At 45.1% G+C, this 19752-nt stretch overlaps 1 protein-coding gene across 1 annotated transcript in view; it reads left to right on the top strand.

The window, feature by feature from the left end:
- Positions 1 to 18999, top strand: part of stg1 (stargazin-like protein) — a 53450-nt gene extending 34451 nt beyond the window's left edge. Inside the window, exons 2-4 of the mRNA XM_084603297.1 lie at positions 7802 to 7894; positions 15709 to 15849; positions 16746 to 18999. Coding sequence (XP_084459423.1) covers positions 7802 to 7894; positions 15709 to 15849; positions 16746 to 17386 — 875 coding nt within the window. The 3' untranslated portion in view covers positions 17387 to 18999. The remainder of the gene's footprint in view (positions 1 to 7801; positions 7895 to 15708; positions 15850 to 16745) is intronic.
- The last annotated feature ends 753 nt before the right edge of the window (positions 19000 to 19752 follow it).

Genomic DNA, 19752 nt, shown 5'->3' with positions numbered 1-19752 from the left:
TGCAGAAAGCATGTAAACGTTGTCGGGTTGAGTCGGGGCACAGTGGAAGAGGATAACAGTACGGAAAACGCTAGAGATACGCAGCGGAAAACCGGAATCGGGTGCCGTCTGCTAGTTCTTCGCCTCGACGCGAGGTGCCGCCGTCATCGCCGCTCGTCCAGAGCCGGTTTTGCGCTCGTCGGGTCGGGTTCATGTAAATCCTGTAGGGTCGAGTCCACTCAACTCAACTCCCCAACTCGACCCTCCGCTGTCAGGTCGATGTAAACAGGGCCTTTGCATCGGACGAGGAGAAGGTCAAAGCACCTCCTCTCTGGGCCGTTGCAAACCGGTTCCGCTGCCGCTTCCACAATAATGACGTCAGGCGCACACAACAGCCCAGCGAGCATTATGGAAACGCCCCGGGGGCCATCGTATTAAAGGTATATACCAGTGCTGACAATCAAAGTTACGCAGCACTTGAAGGATGCTAGAAGGCTACATCATGCTCGGTTTGCTTTTGTGCGCTGCTGTAATAGCAGTTGTAAGTACATAGCCATGTGCTCTGGGGGAAGCACAGGAGAGGAGGATGATGATGGAGAAATAACTTCGAAAATAAAACAAAACTAGATTTAATTAATATTAAGGTGGAAATCAAGAGAACCTAATTACTAGATAAATACGAGCTTCGGATTCGTTATGAGCTAACAACATTCTGCGCGAGACGCGATTCCGTCTCCAGCTTCTTCCTCCTTATCTTTCATTTTTTCTCTTTAGGCTTATACTTGTTTCGGTTTGCGGATTCCTCCAGTAACAAAGGGCCTTCAGGCGCACGACCACACTGAGTGCGGGTCGTAGTAGAGGCTTTCACTATTAAGAATAAGCCTCGGCTGTGCCCGTAACGCAGTAGACAACCAAGCGGCCAGTTCAGACAGGCGAAATTCGTGCTGCTCGCATCCGAGACCTGCGGATGGGGCCTCTCTCGTGTAGTTAGTGTAACAGGCCAGTGGTGACTATATTCATAACGATAACAAGAAATCAGTAAAGTGAACTGCTGCAGATCTGCTGCATGGCGTTTGCCTTGGCACCGTATGGCTGCATCACCTTCCAGGCCTTAAGGTAAACCCGTTTCTTCAAAGTTCGGTCGAGTATAGCACTCCACTGTCCAGGACTAGGGGACGCTCTTTTCTAGAGACCCTTCTTCTCTTCCGCCATTAAGCCACTCCGTCCCTCTTCACGAGGCGAGCAGCTTATCGCCAAGTATGCATACGTGGCTTCGCGAGAGAACGAATGAAGAGCGAACAGCGAAAAGAAAAAAGAACAAGAGCGCTGTCAAATGGGGGCCCGTAAGACATTTCGACCTGAGTGGTGTTCATTTTTGTGTCTCCGCCAGGGGTCTCCATCGTCTCGACTATTTCGTGCAGGCGGCCCTGCAAAGCTTGTGATGCTGTACTACAAGTGAGAGTAACAACAAAATAAAATTAGAGGGGAAAAAAGCAGCGGCGCAACAAAATCTCTCCTTAGATAACTTGGTGGTTTTCTTTCGTGCGACGTGTGCATGGTTGCGCGTGGTCGCTTCACAGCCTCGAGTCGTGCAGAAGTGCGCTAGCGTCTTCACTGCTCTTTCAGCTGGTGGCGCTACAGCGCAGCCGCTCTTACCATGTACGCCGCGTTTATCGCGCAGAGGGGTCACCATGGCAACTTGTTGGATCCCGCGTGAGAAAGGAAACGCCGGGCGCACTCTTACGAAGCCTTCTCGCGGATTCTCGTCCACTGCGTTATAGTACGAGATCTTGCTGCGGTCTCTGAGCTGGCCTGAAACCAATGAGTACGTCTCAAAAAAGAAGGGAGAGAGATAGTTGTCGGGACAGCTGTAAAATTTCTTATAGAATATCCCCCTTTTTGTTATGAAATAAAACTGTCAGACTTGCTCAAGAGCATGGCCGATTAACATTGCTGCATTGTCCATTTCGTCATCACAGTTAACTCATACGCAACCACACAAAAAAAAAAGCATCTGCAAATTACTGAAATCAATCACATTATGAGCGTATACGAAGCTCTTCTGAAAGCATTCCGAGAAAACTTTCCGCCAAGGCCATATTTTTTTTAATGTCGAGAAAAAAAATCTAACGTACGCAGTTCAGTGTAGGCAATCCGCGTGACTAAAATAAATAATAGCACCGATAATACGCATAATTAGCTCAAGAATCTTACAGACAACAATATAGGGCGTAAATTTGTATGTAAAGCGTGACAAGTGTGCTTTTTCAGACAGGCGAAATTCGGGCTGCTCGCATCCGAGACCTGCGGATGGGGCCTTTCTCGTGTAGTTAGTGTAACAGGCCAGTGGTGACTATATTCATAATAATGACAAGAAATCATAATAATGACAAGAAATCAAGTTCATTATAAATGGTGTCAATTTTCAATGCACTGCAACGCCAATTATTTATTACTAGTCATTCCGCTGTAAATTTTATAATACGTAGCGTTGTAAGGCAGCGTACCATGCGCTTAGTACTGTGCACTGCTGGTTTGACTCTGCATCTTTAGTGTTGCTTTTCCGCAATCTGTTTGTTACAGCTATCTATCGTGCCATGCTGCATGCAACATCGCGCGCAAGGAGTACACATTCTCGGTTTCAAGCACGCATTGGCGCGGCGTACACGCCTCTGAGCGTTTGACAACACCGAATCAAAGAAGGAGGCAGATGTCGGAACAAACAAACAAACAAAAAAAAAGTCTGATACAAGGAAATCAAAGGCCTGAAGCAACCAGATGCAAAATTACGAACAAGCTGCGCCTCGGATAATCTTTCTGTGAGGTTATTTCCTACGGACAGTTGTTTTAAATATTTCTCGTACGGCAGTGAGTTAGAAGGCAGCGCGAAGCAGTATAGACGTACACTAACAACTGCCAAGAAAAGGCAGCGCTGGTAGACGGCTCAGCAATTATAGAAATAACAGAACTGCGACTTTATCTATTTCCTTGCTTGCCAGGGCTACTCTTCATCGCAAGACGGTTGTAACCAACTCGCCCTACACCATACCTTACTGGATGCCGCATTACTAACACCGAACGTTTGTAGAGTGCACTTGCAATGCGCGAACAGTAAGAGTTGAGTTGGCTGAGTTGAGTTGTATGCTACAAGTGGGATTAGCCTTGCTTATATTGCCAGCAATTTCTTCACCGTAGCGTCACTTACGTGTTAAGAAAAAGTCCTAATACCTGTGAAATTTCCCCACTATGCGCAAAGTCACTCATAACAGTACATATTCCACCCCAGCAGTCACCATCTATGCACGCATTCACTCGCAGTATAACATAGTCCACTCCAGAAGTCACCATCTACGCACACATTCACTCACAGTATAACATTCCCTCAGTGACACAACAGTAACCTCCAGTCAAGCGAGAGTACCGCCCGCTGCCATTGGCCGCGCCATCCTCATTGCCTTGTAGCTGCTTGCGCTGCGGATGCAGTAAAGAAAGGGAAGGAGGACAAAGGAGCCAGGAGGGTCCCCGCTGTGCTCATAACTGATGGCGGCAATTAAAAGCTCGGCTCCCGTTGTGGCGGACGCGATGCCGAGCCGTCGGGCTAGCTTCACTCCACCACTTTGAAAGTACGCAGCGTTGCCAGGGCTAGGATCCACTCTTATTCGGGCTGACCGAGAAGAAAGCACATGGTGCCCTACCGATGTTGAGGACAAGTTTGCTGGAGTTGAGCAGGGTGGGGCCGCAGCCTCTGTTGAGATGAAGTACTTTTAAGGACTTTTCTTTCACCAGAGAAGAATCCCGGAAAGACTGAAGGCAGTAGTCTGTTGACAGATTTTAGGGGCAGTGGAATGTAGCAGGGGCTGGCGGCAGAGGGTCAGCTTTGTTGAGCAGATTCTTAAACCTCAGGATACAGAGCGGCCGTATCTGGAACCTAACTGGAGGTCAAAGAAGAGGGGAAGGTTCATTTATTCTAGAGGGGACGCGGTTGGCCTTCAGCTAATGCTGCCGATGGGGGTGATGACATCATCCGCGGTTTGTTTCAGAGCCGGAGCGCTCAAGAGGAGCAAGGAAAGATTTTAGAGAAAGTAACATCGGAAGTCATTCTGAGCTTTACGGCGTACTAGTATGGTGCTCCCGCCATGACAAAAAAACAAAAAACAAACTCACTCACTCACTACACCTGCACGACGTCACGTGAATAACTTCAGCCAATAATAAATGAGGAATTGTCGTTTTCTGCCAGTGGCAGCGATAATGGCCGAGTTTGGCTAAACAATTTTAACAAGAGAATTTTAACTAGAGAACAGGATTTTAAGTGCAAAAGTCCTCTCTCTCTCCCTCTCCTTCTCTCTCTCTCTCTCTCTCTCTCTCTCTCTCTCTCTCTCTCTCAGGTTCTATATTTTTCAATGGGGATTTCTTTGCTTGATATTTGCAGAGGAGGTGCAATATTGAGGACTGAGTGTTTGTTGTTTGGAACCTGATTGTTAGCATTAGCTGCGCATTTAAGGAACGCCCGCTGTTCCGAAAACTTGCAGACCACGAGAACAACAACATTATGTTCAAATAAAAAATCAATGTTTGTTTGTATTTTGCAAAATACGCAATAAATAATGAATAAATGAAAAAAAAAAGAAAAGATGAGTACGAATTGTTTATTTCTTACAAACCACAGAACCTTAAGCAGTTATTAAATTGGACCGGCGTAATTTCACATCAAAACTGGGTATATTGAATGTGGCGACAAAATAAAAAACAAAGGTTCTTCAAAAAAAAAGACTATTCGAAAATTGTCATGTTAAACCTTGCGGTCATCACCTCTAGATCTACACACAAATCCTATTTGTTTGATATAAATATATTTCACTATACTAACTAATTGTAGATTGAATTGTTAAAAAGAGTTCAGTTCAGCATCCTAGGTCAGGAGGAACTGTGCGCATAGTTTTACGCAACTCAACCAGCACTCATAGCATGACAGCTGGTTAGGCTGACCTGATTTCTCTTGAATGTGCACTTCGTTAGTGGAACAAGGCTGTGCTGCTACAATAACGAAAGCATGCCTAGACTGCGAGCTTGTCTGTTTTCCTATAATATGCAAAATATTCTTTGGTAAAGCTACAGTCAGTCACATTTTGCAACTGTTTGGGCATGATAATGTCGACAATTCGTTGTACTTATGCATAGTAGGGATCGCCAATCTCAATTGCCAGATCACCGTCACTCCCCTGTGGGCTCTGGTCTCCATGGCCACTTCTATGGCGTTTATTATTATACTACGACTGAAAAACTCCTAAATTTGTAAAAAAAAGAAATTCCTTTTCGCGGTAGATCAGTGGTTAGGGCGCCCGACTGCTAGACCCAAGGATGCGGGATCAACAGGCGGAGACGACCCTTTTCGATGGAGGCGAATAGCAAGGTGCTTGGGTGCTGTGCGAAGTCACTACACTTTAAAAATCCCTGGGCGGTCGAAATTCCTGGAGTCCTCCACTGCGGCGCTCCTCATAGCCTGAGTTGCTTTTGGGACATTAAGCCCTAGAAACCAAACCAAACCAAAATAATGTTTTCGGGAGACAGCGACGCACACACACACAGCGTTCATTAAAAAAACGGCACTACACCTAGTGGAGGCTCGCTGAGATAAAAAAAAAAACCTGGAAAGGCCGTTTCGTTCCACGACACGTCAACCTAACAGGAAGAGACGACTTTCTCTATCGTTTCTCCCGACACACAATTTTTTCCCTTCGTGACGTCATTTCCGAAGGGCGGTGAGTGACTGATTTTCTGCCACACGAAATATTAGGTTGATAAAGCTTGTTTATATTCAATCTGGGCTCACAGTTGCTCTGTGTAGGGTACGCAAGCATCGCGTTGTATATTCTTCATTAGGCGGGAGCCACACGTCGGTAGCGGCAGCGGCCACCGTTCTGACGGAGCGCCGGCAATGCGCCTGGCGTTGCCTTCTTTTTTTGCATCCTCGCGTCCAGGCCACCACGCGCATGCGTGCCCATTTGGGGAGCTAGATCGGCGGCGGGGCGCATGCAGAACGCCCGCTTGCTATGCGCTAGGGAGAGAAGGGTTGTCGCTATAGGGAAGCCTCTCCCCTCCCTTTCCGCATCCCGCCTGGGCCGCACCTGATCGTGAAGTTTCATTAATAAGCGGGCGCGGCACGGCCAAAGTGGCCGCCGGCCGCAAGCAGCAAACGCCACGCTCGCCACCGCACTGCCGTCGCGCTGCGCGCCAGATGCGGGGAAGGCGACGGCGCCTGCGTTCGCGCTGCTAGTTGGGCACTCCCTCCTCCTTCTCCTCCTCTTTCTTTCTCCTCCCCGTCAACAGATGGCCGGCCCAATCTATTACGCTTCTCCTTTTCTCTTCGCTCTTTCTTACTCTTCTAAATTGCCCAATAAAGGGAGTTGGCCGAAGCCACAGTGTATGCGGCCACTGAGACTGCTGCTTGGGAACCGGGTTGTCGACCTCCTCCTCCCGCTATAACGAATCGTTGGTTCATCCATCGGTGGGTCACTGGAACAGCAACTAATTCATTTGTGTTGTTTCTTTAATTTTACAGTGTTTAATACCCGTGTGTTTATGTAAACATCTCTTTTATGGCAACGTAAAAACAGGTTTCTCTGCTATATTTTTGAGCTTGCTGTACTAACGTGTTTGTTTACCTTGAGCACCACATCCGCTATAAGAAATCTGCATGCTTTGCGAGCCCCTGTGTAAAGCCTTAAATTTAAATGTGCGGCGCAGTCGTTTCTGGTTCAATTTTCCTTTCTTTCTTGCTACAGTTCACAACAACGGAAGCCACATTCAGCCTAAAATGAAACTCCTCAACTTGGTCGGACTGGAGGCGTGAATAATAAGTACAAAATGTCAAATAAAAAATAACAATGAAATGTTAATAAAGCCCAAAGCAGACTTGCTGTTCCTTCGCAACGCTAGTCCGCTGCAGTACTACATTACAAATCCAGCCTTATTCGGGCTTAATCATCGCTAGGCTACTTGGTATGCGCAAGATATATGCACTATAGCAATACTATCAATATGTAACTAGCTTTAGTACCAATTTTTAACATACACTTATAGAAAAAAAAAACATTGAAGGTATTGGCGTTTTGCTACACTGGTCCAGCTGGTGCAAGTTAGAAAATGGCCCTTTTGTCCGATTACACCGTGTAAGCAGCGTAATTTTGTGTGTATACAGAGTAGCCGGTTTTTGCATCTAGAGATGTCGACCAGGCCTTTGTTCAAAAATATGCACATGTTGAAACGTTTCGGGCAAAACAAAAATCTTGCAAATATGAGGAGTGACTCAGAAATAAGGTAAATTAGTAATGCGAATTGAACAGTGATTAAAAAATAGGCTAGGATCCATGAAAAAAAAAAAGGTTATTTTTTCACAAACTCTGTAAGTAATCTCAGTTTTTATTCGGCACCAACCCTTCCTTGTGTGTTTCATCCTCTTTTTTGTGTACGCGCTTTTTTTTCTGTACAAAAACAAGTCCCTGTGGTAGGGCCTCGAGCAAAAGCGACTAGCCTCGGCCCTCGAGAAGCACCGAGTACCAGCCACCGCCACACCTTGACAACCTATTCAGGGGTCCGCTCGGAAAAACTTTGCCGCCTTAGACCCATCGCCGCCCACCTTCTCTCTCCAAAATAATCTACCACCTGTGTGAACCTCTCTGCTTACAGTAAAAGCTTCAAAAGTACCCGAGGGTAAACACAACTGCTGCTACATATTGTCTCACGAGATGCCGTATATTTGTGCCTAATATCTTTCTCTAATCTGTGTCATTTTGCTGTCCTTTCTTTCTCGACGTTGCAGCCGGTAAAACGGATATGCACTGCGTGTTGATCGACTACTTTCCAAAGGAAGAGTACAGTCCTGATCCCAACGACTCAACGATGGCAATACCTTGTGAGTACGAGTACGACCATCTCCTTTGTGGTGGCTCCTTCGTGCTGCTGGGAAAATGCAGCAGCGGACAGAGACATGCGCTGCCCTATGTCGCAGATCTCCGCGGCAACATTAATTAAGTGCTGAAGTGTCATAATTGCTGCTCCATGCCCCAAAAGAAAAGATAACCTTCAACGGGTATCAAGGCTGCATATAAAAACTTAACCACTAGCTTTCCACAGCCTGCTGCGTTTTGGAAACATGTTTTGTCACAAAGTATTCAGCATGATGATGATGCCTTTTAAAAAAAAAAAACATCTGAGAGCATGCATTAGTGTTTAGAGGCAATTTGCTTTATTCGCACTTGCGCGTTTTTTTTTTGCGGTTTGTTTCTCCTCATAAAGAGTGTGCTTGCAAAGAAGCCTACTTTACAAAATATTTAGATGTGCTGTATTGAGGTACCAAAAACGGCACCGTAATGGTATTACCAAGTGGCGGAATCCTTCGATACTCCTAATGATTATAGTTTGGTTTTGAGCCAAAACTTCCCTGCTGAGTAGCGGCAACGAACGAGGCAGCCCCCACTGGCGGCCAAAATGGTGTGGTTGCATCAGAAAAGCTTGATTGCACGGCTCGGATGTTATTTTAGAGAGCTAGCTGCTGTGGCTTCCTTGCCCGCCTATCACGCAACCGCAGTAGTCGCTGTCGATGCAAGTGAAAGAAGGCGAGGAGGAACTGGGGAGGGGGGTTCAGAGGAGGAAAGGACAAGCGGTGCCTTGCGGAGAGACTAGTTGCATGCGACATGAGCAAACGAGCAGCGGCAGTTGAGACACGTCTGCGGAAAATTCCAGCAGACGCCGCTGCAACTGGCAAGCACTTCGTGCGCATGCGCACCAGCTTGTTTTTTTTTTTTTCGTCTGCGCGGTCCTGCAGGGGGCGCTGAACGACCGTCTGGTAAACGCTGCTATGATATTACTAAAAGAGAAGATTGGAAATCTGTACCTTTACATTTTTCCTGACGAATACCCATATAAATCACGCAAATAGGCAGCGCCATGTGACCGCTAGTGGTCCTGGTCTCGCCAGTGGCACGCTGCTATGAATTTCGTCATCATGAAGCCCAAGTTCCAGCATTGTTCCACAGCCTACATAATCAAAACAATCTAAATTATTTTCGCAATATGTCCGCCGCCATTTTGGTGCATGTGTATGCACAAAATGAAAAAAACATATGCACTATGAAAAATGAACAGTTCTTCGCACATACTCTAGGATGTGCAGAACGACCAAAATAAACATATTTCATTTTATTTTTAATTATTCGATCAAACATACCGGCCTTACAACAAACGACCAGTCATACATTCTCTTTTATACCGTGTATAACTACATTGGTTTGAATAAACATTTTAAAAACCTTAATGCCCACAACCTATACGTGCGTGCAGCAGTCGTAGTGTGTTTCGCGCTCTTTGGCTTGTGATGCCTTTAGAAAAATTCCCCACCATCACCGTAAAAAAGCAGAACACAAGGAGAACAAAAGTCGATATAGATTATACTTTCTGCTCGGCTTCTTGTCTACGCAAGTTATGTATATCACGTGCACATTTGCTGCCCGAATAATATGCGGATTTATTAGCTATCTCAAAAACGCTGCATACTAAACAATAAATGGCGGCAATCGCACAGTACTCGTTAAAATAACGCACCAGCGTCAGCAAAAGAGAGAGTTTAACAGGGCAGGAGAGGAACCTACGGCAGCCACACCTTTCCACAAGAGCATAAGGCTGCCCATGTGGCCTTCATTTACATCGAAGCTTCGGCATTAGCCTTTTGTCTAGCAACAAGAAAAGACCAATTTTACTTACTCCAAATCACCTGAAACACCTAACACTCTATTTTCGTGAACTGCGCTTTTAGGCAGTTTTAGCTGCCGATTATGGATTTGGCAAATCTGTCTGCAAGCTTAACATCGTGCAGGATGCTGCGAATACGAGCCGGTTGGTACCACGTTCAAGAATGGAATAAAACAGCACTATAGAATACGGGACAAGAGAGGGACAGACACAAACTCGGACTAGCAACCAAATGGTTTATTGCAACAGGTGAGGCAGCATATAAAAGAAGCGACACGAGTCAAGCAGCAACACTGTTTTAAGATACCAATGTCCCCTTGGGAAGAGAGTCATCGACGAGCTGCTGATGCAGGTATCACCTAGCCTTTGTGTATTTCATGCCTCGTACATAGACATCGACGTCACATCTTTATATTGGGCAACGATGTATTGGTCTGATTGAGATGCGCTTCGCAATCTTTACATTCTGCTCTATGCACTGCAATGTGGTTTCTGCATGACCTATTCTCCCTCCTTATTTGGCAGCACGAGATTGGCTTATGGCTTTGCAGCTTGGTAGGCTTCGCCTAAGCTTACATTAGTGCTTTGAACCATAGAGTTTCTTACTCTTTCCTAGAGGGAAAGCTGTGCTGCCATCTATGGGAGTTTACATGGAGTTTCCTGACGAGCTGTTCAGCCACCATGGGCGCTCAAAACATCATGGGCCTGGGCCGGAGAGCTACCGAGTGCAGAACTACAACTTTTGACCAAAACTAATGCAAAAATAAACGTTGTTCTACCGTAAATAATGTCCTAATATTGAATATTGTGACTATAAATTGCAATAAGAGAGAGGAACAGCATGCCAGTGTGAGATTTATCCAATATAAGCGACGGCTCTTTCTCCTATTGGCTTAGTTTTGAGCAGTACAAATACCAATATTTTGCACTTAATAGACAAACTTTGAAAGAAAAAAATGTTTTGAAAATATGTATGGTTGTGCAATCAATTAAGGAAGTTTTTAGTGGTATTTCGGGAAACAGAAACTTTTTATTAGCGACGTCTGCTTTTGCGCCTTCGCTACTATGGCTTTTGCGGTCTATGTACGCACATTGAGATGATGATGATGACGAAAAAGAAACATCATAGTAACGCCACTCCACGCACCCGAGAAAAACCGACTGTCCCACATCAAGTAGCACAGCAGCCCATGATTTTTAGCGCGCCCATGGTGGCTGAAGTGCAGCGCCCTCAGCTTTCCCTCTAGTTAGTGTGAGGAACTCTATGCTTTGAACGGCATCTGCAAAACAACAGAACCTAATCACTCAAAGCCTAAACATCATTTTTTTTTTTCGTTTCAGCATTTCAGTGTTGAGCCCAGCGACAAATGTAAAACATTAGTGTTGACACAAAGGAAAGAACTATATCATTCTTTAAGTTCAATATCCTAGGCAACTTCAGTGCTACCGGCGATGCTCGGGCCGTTCGGACATCACTTATAAGCCTCCGCTGCTCCAAGAGATTTTTGCAGTATGGATTCTCTTTAATGGTAACTAAGAACATGACCTGTGCTTGAATAACTTCGCGTGACATGACTTTGGGGGCAGCGTCAAAATACGAGGAGAACACGAAGACAGACAAGATGAGTCAGGTGTTTCGGTGTGAGTATTTTTCAGTTCGGCATTTGTTTTTTCGCTGCAGTTTTTTCGCTCCTTTGCACGTAAAAGTTATTCGTTGTTCTAAGTAAATTGTCGTTATATTTAGGTGCCTGTTTTGTCCGCCTTCGCGTACGTCCGCACCTTTTGCGCTGCTTTCCCAAGTCATGCAAATAGACCAGCAAGTCAAACTATAGCTCCCCTTAATCATGAGAGCCCTTCGAATACCCTGAGGATACCCTGATGATACCCTGAGGAGCGCTTGACATTCGTCGTGTGTGTTTTCTTCTGTCCCTTTCCAAGTATTCGTGCTAATTTCTCCTTAAATACCTTCAAGTTTAGAACGCGGGCTGTGCACATCAGAGAAATACAGCGCGCCTATGACCATGTATGCATCGGGCCGAACGGTGCCCACGACAGATGAAGGGTTCCTTCATATAAGCATTTGCGGCTTATCGAATGCGAAGCGACCTGTTTTTTAAGAGCAGTACAGCGTTAGAATAAAAGTTAAATTGACACCAGTTTTTTTTTTCGTGCTCCTTTAGACAGAGCGCTAATCTAAAATGCAGCCAATTGTAAGCATCAATAACTGGAGAAGCTATCTCCTTATAAAGACGCAACATAATTACTTATTTTAGTACTGTGCCCGATAGCACGCCAGAGCTAGAAAAGAAGCAACTCAACACGAGCGTTTGTAAGAAAGAAATCTTTTACAATTGCCTTTAGAACATTTCTCTTTTTTGATGTATGCAGGCTTGATTTGGCGTTGCTCATTCAGGATAAGTACAACTCATACATTCTCCTTTATGAGAGCAGCTTCTTTCGGATGGTGAACATGCAAGTGAGACTCTTTTATAAAGCTTACAGAAGATTTTAGAATTGCGAATGTCAAGTCATGTATACTTGTCCATGAGCTCTCTTTTCCTTACACTATGCCTGTTTGCAAAAGCACCTGCTTTATGTTGCTTAAAAAAGCATATTTAAAGATAGCCTTTTTAAGGCACCTGGTATGGTGAATAGAACTAATCTATTCTCATAATCAAGGGCGGTAACTTCACAAAATGGCTAAGTTTGCAAACAACATGCTTTACAAATACCTTAGGGAATATGCTGAGGTGCCCGGGACTGAATAGGTTTCGCGCCTTCATAACAGGCTTCTTCGCGAGAGCAGTTCCTGTCCCATGGTAAAATTTCCAATTAAATTCCTTTATAAAACTCATGGAATAGTTTAGCAGTATACAGGTACTTAGTACTTGGCATTCTTGTGTCATGTGAAAACATGTAAATCTTTTTGACGAGACCTCTTCTCCTCATAATGAGTATGCTTGCAGAAAAGCACCCTTTACAAAAATTAAAAAGGTATTTGTATAGTGTGCATGCGTAAGGTACTTGACATGGTGAACAGAACTGTTTATCACATAACCGAGAGCGGCTTCTTCTTACAATGGCTAAATTCAGTAATACTTAGGCTTTAAAAATATCTTGGAGAATATTTTGAGTGCGCAAGACGTAACAGAATTCGCGCCTTCATGATAGGCAAACTCATGCGTGCTTCTCGGGAGCAGCTTGTCAGATGAGCAACTTGCCAGTTAAAATCTTTTTAAAGTTAACAAAAAACAATTTACGGGTGAGCGATGACGAGGTACTTGGCACATTTCGTCATGGCGTGTGAACTCATTCATAGCTTTTCACGAAAGCTATTTCTTCTCTTTACGAGTTTATGCCAGCGAACAAGCTTGATTTACAAAGGTGGAAAGATAATTTTACGGTTAGCACTGCTGAGGTACTTGACATGGTGAGTAGAGCTAAGTCATGCTCATACCTGAGAGAAGCTTCTTCTTATAATGGCTAAGTTTGCAGAAAATAATGTTTTACAAATACCTTGGGCAATACATTGAGGTTTGCAGAAAACGAAAGGGGGGGGGGGGGGGGGGGGGCCTTAAGGGCGCGATATCATTCTGGATCTTGTAGGACCATCAGAGCAAGAACTCACGACATCTGCAAACTGTTTCACAGTTTTCGCTGACTAATGCTCTGTAGCGCCAACCTTGACTCTATATTTCTTTTTTTACTGACGCAGCTCGGGGTGCTAAACACTGCGCCTTCGTGGCAAGCTGAATTCACTCATGTTCACTTTCGTGGGCAGCCTCTCAAGAGTGTGCGCTTTCAGAATTCACGGTTTGCAACCTTATTTAGTTTGCTTTTGAGGCACGCATGGTTTAGATATGGTTTACATTGTGCTTTAATTGTTGGTGAAACGCACGCGTACCAGGTCTAGAAAGCAACGTCTTGTCGTAGAATGTGCGCTTGTGAAAAAAAAAAAAATCGTTTTACAAAGGCAACGGGTTTGGTTCCGAGGGCATCAGGATTAAGGTCATTTCTATTATGCTTTCTTAATAGCTCAAACTTTTGGATACTGATACTGGAGCGCAGCTTCTAATTATAGCACACGTGCTTGCAAACGTTGTCTGCAAAGCCCGCAGGACGCTTCTTTAGGACACACAGAAATGTCCATTGGCACTCAGTCTCCAGCTTTCATTTCTTTTTATAATAGATTTCCCGATAATGTTGTACTGTGCGCGGCACTAGAGATATTTCTCATTTATATTCATTACATAAACTTAGTTGTGTAATTTTATCTTTACCCTTTGGTTATGTATTAGAAAGGTAAAAATCTATTTTGCTTTCTGAAATCTGTGTAGTTTATGTACACTAATATTGTCTAACGTCTCCTGCATTGGTCTGAGAAGTACATGTGGCATATTTAAATAAATAGATAAAATCTAGAACACACGAAGTAGCCTGCTTCATGCCACAACCAGGTTTCTTTTGAAGAGTGTAGAATGAAGGTACCTGGCATTGTGCCGTCATGGTTATTTAGAACTAATGGATACTCGTTACCAAGAATAATTTCTCTTTATAGAAGTTACCTGTTCGTGCGATATATGGGAATAAATACATAAAATATTTATTAGAAGTCTTGTAACATTCACCTTATTATTCCAGCATCTATTTTACATTAGACTCATCCAGTTAACCTGTCTATAAGCTGAAGCTGTATTCTACGGCCTTTATAGCACAGATGTCCAACCCCTTTTATATGACCTAATTTTTGTGTGTATGATTATCATCTTTTGTGATATTAAGGAGCTATGAGAATCTTGTGTTCATGCCAAAATTAGACATATGCATCAATCAACACCTGTTTCCCTCAGTTTTGATGAGAGAAGTTTTATTTTTATTACCATAAAAATTAAATAGGCTATGGGAATAAATTTTGTTCAGGCAAGTTAGGAGCTGGAATGACATCCCAAACAAATCTACAGTCCGAAGCAAAATCAGTGGTTGGCTTTAAGGAAATGGCCGCCGAAGCTAACGATTTGGAAGCACTGAAATTCATTTCTTGCACTCCGCCGTGAACTCCGCGTCCGTGCATGTTTCGAATCATCTGATTTTCAGACCCGTATATCGTAAAATGAAATCGCCGCTTTTTATACCTTTACACCTTTTTCTTCGTGTAATCATTCTGGTTTTTCTTCAACCATGTAAAACACTTCGCACTTATGTTTCAGCAAGAAGCTGCGTAAAGGTGCGAACACGGAATACATTTTAGTACACAGGAAGGCGTATCCCAACACTAACCACTTTTAGCTCTAGCACCGCTCTTTTCATGCTAGTGTTACAGCAACTGGTGCTTAGGTCATTTATTTGCTCAGGGCTGTTATGTGAAGGCTTCCGGCATATTGCAAAGAACTACGTTTTGTTCTCCCATTTGTGACAGGCACAAGCATCTAACTCCTTTCTTTTTCATAGGGCTAAAACACAAATCATCCGCTGCAGGTATGAGGAAGTGACTGGACACCTATTCTGCCACTGCTCCAGCTTCGGCGGTGAGCGAGTGTCCCCAGAACCAGCAGTGGGCAGTTCTAACTGCCATTTCCACAACTCGTCAACAGCTATACGATCAGGGCACTTGCATTCGTGACCATCGAACGACGTCATGTCGTTTATGTATCAAAATTCTACTGGTTTCAGCGCCCGTCTATACAGGCATACCGTGGGTGTGCTACAAATTGTAAAAGAAAACTGTAAAATAATGTAAAAGACTGTAAAAAGATTGTAAAAAGATTGTAAAAAGATTGTAAAAAGACGTACGGTCAATTCCATTTACAGGGTGACATCTTTTTCTTTTACAATTTGTTCCACTCCCAACATCTGTCTCTCCTCGTGTACAGCGGCCCACCGGGCATGTGCCTGGTTAATATCCACCATCGGCTCTTCGTTTATCTGTCTTGCTCTTTTCACGCAACTCAGTTGGAAACGTCACCGTTTTCCCCATTGCAGACGCGGTGAAGCGCGCCTCGGCCTTCATCCTGATCAGCGCCCTGGTGCTGGTGGTGGGGGAGCTTCTCTGCTTCCTGGGCCACCTGTTTCGGCGCGGACGTGTGCTCACCTTCGCCGGTGGCATCGCCTTTATACTCTCCGGTGAGCATTAATTTGGACTCCTCTCTGTTGGCCCCAATTTTATGTAATAGCGTAAAAGGGTCCTGTATTGCAGAAAAGCCGGTGTCGGCGTTGTGGTTGCAATGCGAAAATCTGACGAAAGTAAAGAATCAATAAATGTTCCGCGGAAACTCGCGGAATCAAACACAATTCCTTCGCAGTGCGAGGTGAGCACGCAACCACTCCGCCACAGGTCCGCATTGCTTCTCTCCGAATAAAGGTGGACCTAATGTACGCATTGCTTTATGACTGTCACCTGTTATTTAAGTGTGTCATTGGAAAGAAACTAATTACGAAAGTAATAGTTAAGCAAGCAGGAAAGAACCTCTCCGCTTTGCTTACCTGCGATTTTGCGCTCACTGGAAAATTCCTTCGATCGTACGGCGCTTCCGCAACAGATGGCGCGCGCCGCCGCCCGATTCAAAGCCTTATGCATCCATTCATTGACTTCAGAGCATTGAAGTTTAAGTACAGTGAACAAGGCCCGATAACGCCATCGAATTTAACTCTTAAAGGCGAAGCGTAAGCGTCCTCCAATTTTTTGGCTCCGGGTGATTCTTGTACCGGATCATTTTACTATGAAGTAGTCACACGTTCACTTGTGATTAAGTATCAAATTCACCTTGCTGTATCAGCGGCATTGACAAACTTCTTCATTCTACGGAAAGCCAGAAAGTTCATAAGACGGGAAATAATAGACTTGCGGCTCACTTATAACATTCCACGCTTCAACTCCACTCCCCTCCGAGACACAGTGGCAAACAATTTTGGGAAAGATCCTTCACAATACTCTGCGCGTCTGGATTTCCGCTGCTCAATGTCAAAAGCACAGTGTGGTGTCAGTCTGTAGCTTACTTATCTTTCTTTCCTTGTCGCAGGTCTTATGATCCTCGTGGGCATGGTGATCTACATCTCGACGTTCAAGGCCGAGGTGGGCTCCAAACTGCGGCCAAAGTCTTCCTTCCAAGAGCCTCTGTTCACCTACAGCTACGGCTACTCCTTCCTGCTGGCCGTCACGGGGCTCATGTCCTGCGAGCTGGCCGGAACCTTCTCCATCTTCCTCTGCATCCAGCGCTACCAGCAGCAACTCAAGAAGAAGCTGGACCGCCTCAAGCCCGTAGACCACCTGCCGGGATGCCGGCGGTACCAGCAGCCGCTGCAGCGACACGCCTCCACGGGGGGCAGCCAGCGCCACCACCACACGTCTTCCTCTTCTCCGCCTGGCCTGCTGGGCCGGAGCTCTTCCTCGCGGAGGCAGCACACGGGGTCTGAGCCCGGATCGCTGGCGTTCGAGCCGCCGTCGCCACCTGCAAGGCTGCACCACCACCAGCACCACCAACACGGCGGCAGGCCGCGGCTGCCCGCCTCCGAGTCGATGAGGGACCTGTCGTACTACAACTTCCCGCCCTTCTCGCGGGACACCACCTGTAACACGGTCTCCACCACGGCGGACAACCTGACGAGAGAGTACTCGCGGGAGTTCTCTTTCGAGACGCTGCGCAGAACCACGCCGGTCTGAGGACGCGCTATTCCCTCACCACTGACCAGCAATCAGTCTCCTGTAGCCTCTGCTGTGCACTTGCAGATAAGGACGCTCACGCGTCAAGACTCACTTTCGAGCGCCGAAGAAGAGGCTGTGCGGAGACCTCGTCGCAGCACCGAGTTTGTGTGAGAGCTTGAGCGGCATTTCTTTTTCTTGGACTCGCAGCCAAAAATCCTCCCAGCTCAGATGATACGTTGGTTTGAGGTCATATTAGAGCACAGATTACGGACCCTCTTTATTCTTAACTAAAACTGGGCAACTACTAACAATGCCCCGTTGTCAAGTATTTACTTAACACCGGTGACGCAAGGGAAAATTGCACGAAGATGTGGCTTGAAATTAATTTCGGTACCAACATTGGGCTTCCTTCGACCATGCCTCTCAGGTTAACAATGGTGTACTTACGCTTTTTTGAACAACTCGAATTTCTGGATTTTACCTATTTTATTTCGGTTCAAAACTACAAAGGAGGCCTCACCCGCATTACTTATGATATTATATTCGTTCGAAAATGCGCCATAGTATCCCGTGACGTCAGACACTGCCCTGAACCGGGACCCACTTTGGACAATCCCTATTCGTCCGCCATTGCAGGTTTGAAATTTTAGCTTGTGGAACTTGTGCGCAGTTTGTATCGCTGACAGATGGTGCGTCAACAAACTCCGCCATGTAGTGACGCTTACTTAGACCAAATTTACATACATACGTATCAAGAGATCGAAGTCACTTCTGGATATTAACGTGCATTCATCACTATCAGGAAAGAAATCGAAAGAAATGCTCTTTAGTTCAAGAGCCCTCCTTGCTACTAATTATCTCACAGCTTTAATTGGCGCAGCCATTAAATACAATGAACATTCAGGAGTTCTGCTCAAAAGGAGACCTCTTTATTAAAGCTCTGGTTGTTTTTGATCCGATCAATATGGAAGTTGAGATCAGATGCTATACAGAAGCTTTTGTTGAAAATGGTAAATCATAAAAGATGCACCTTTGGCTTCCTTAACCGCAAACAATTCCTATCCACTACTGACTGTAGGCACTAATGAGTACCGTACTGTTTTTTTCATAAGCGCTATGAAAATTGACTGGCGTGACGCCACAGCACAGTGCCACTCAAGACTTTGAAACTTTTTCGGCACTCCTTTGCGTCACCGTCACAAAACAATGTGTACGATGTGTTCTAGATGACTGCATTCCAAGTAACCACTTTTTAAATGCTTGACTACTTATGGGAGAGCTCCTTGGATCGGTTGTAGATATGTACCGACTGTGCTGGAAGAAATCTGCGCCTAGTCTAGTGAAGCTCCGCGAATTTCGGCCAGAACGGAATAGGACCTTGTGGTCCATGCCTTTCCGTCAGGCGAGAGACAGAGTTGTTTTTCACGGCGCCCATAGGTTCATAGATGGCGCTTCGGTACTTGGTTCGATCTACTATCTTCACCGTTCCCACACTCGCCAAGCTGCCATTAGCAAAAACATTTTTCACCTTGTTCTCAGCAGCGGTGTCGCTCCCTTCTTACGTTCGGCTGAATGAGAGGAAATCGTGTCGTTTTCTGCAAGTATTGATGCTGAAGCACAAATATCAGTTCTGGGCACTGTTATATAAATGAACGTGCTTTTTATTTTCATTTTTTATTTAAATATTCTTCCTACTCTTTAGTACTTACTATAATGTCACGTAGTCAACATCCCTCTATTTACATTATTTTGCGATGTTTATTACATAGTTAAACTTGTCAATTGTTTTTATATAAATAATGATGTCTGAGCGTCTTGGTATTCGCAACATAGTATGTCGATAGTTATGCTTGTGGCAATACAATGTTCGGAAATACGGTCAGATAATTCATCCCTCAATACTTGATTGAGAAAAATGTTTTCTGTGCAACTACGCTAATGCTAGCCGGTGCCCTTTATTTATTCGTCTGTGGAATGTATCCACAGCCCAGCAACAAAGCACAGCGATTTATAGTGTCGTCGACGGGACACTACTGCACTTCACTTAGCTTTAGTCGATCGAGAACAACAAACTGTTCCGTGTGTGCGAGAGAATGTATTCAGAATAGCTATCGCGTAGGCTTTTCAACTGCCCCAAGTGGAGGAGCGGGAGGCCACAGTGACGCGCGCGTTGACAAAGCGCCTGGGCTCAACAAAAAAAAAAAAAAAAAAAAAAACAAGGCTTAGCGTGGCGCCATTTTGTCGGCGCCGAGACAGTGGTGGACAGTCGGCGCGGCACCCGACGATCGGTCGTCGGAATCTTTGTATCTTTCAAAAGAGACTCCTTTCACAAGCATCATCGAATTGTTCAAGTGGAGACTTTATATAATGCAAATCGCGTACGG

The sequence above is a fragment of the Amblyomma maculatum genome, chromosome 5 (assembly GCF_055883805.1).
Source record: "Amblyomma maculatum isolate TAMU_Amacu chromosome 5, ASM5588380v1, whole genome shotgun sequence".
Classification (NCBI taxonomy): domain Eukaryota; kingdom Metazoa; phylum Arthropoda; class Arachnida; order Ixodida; family Ixodidae; genus Amblyomma; species Amblyomma maculatum.
The sequence above is the reverse complement of the archived record's forward strand: the minus strand, read 5'-3'. Positions and strand labels throughout refer to the sequence as shown.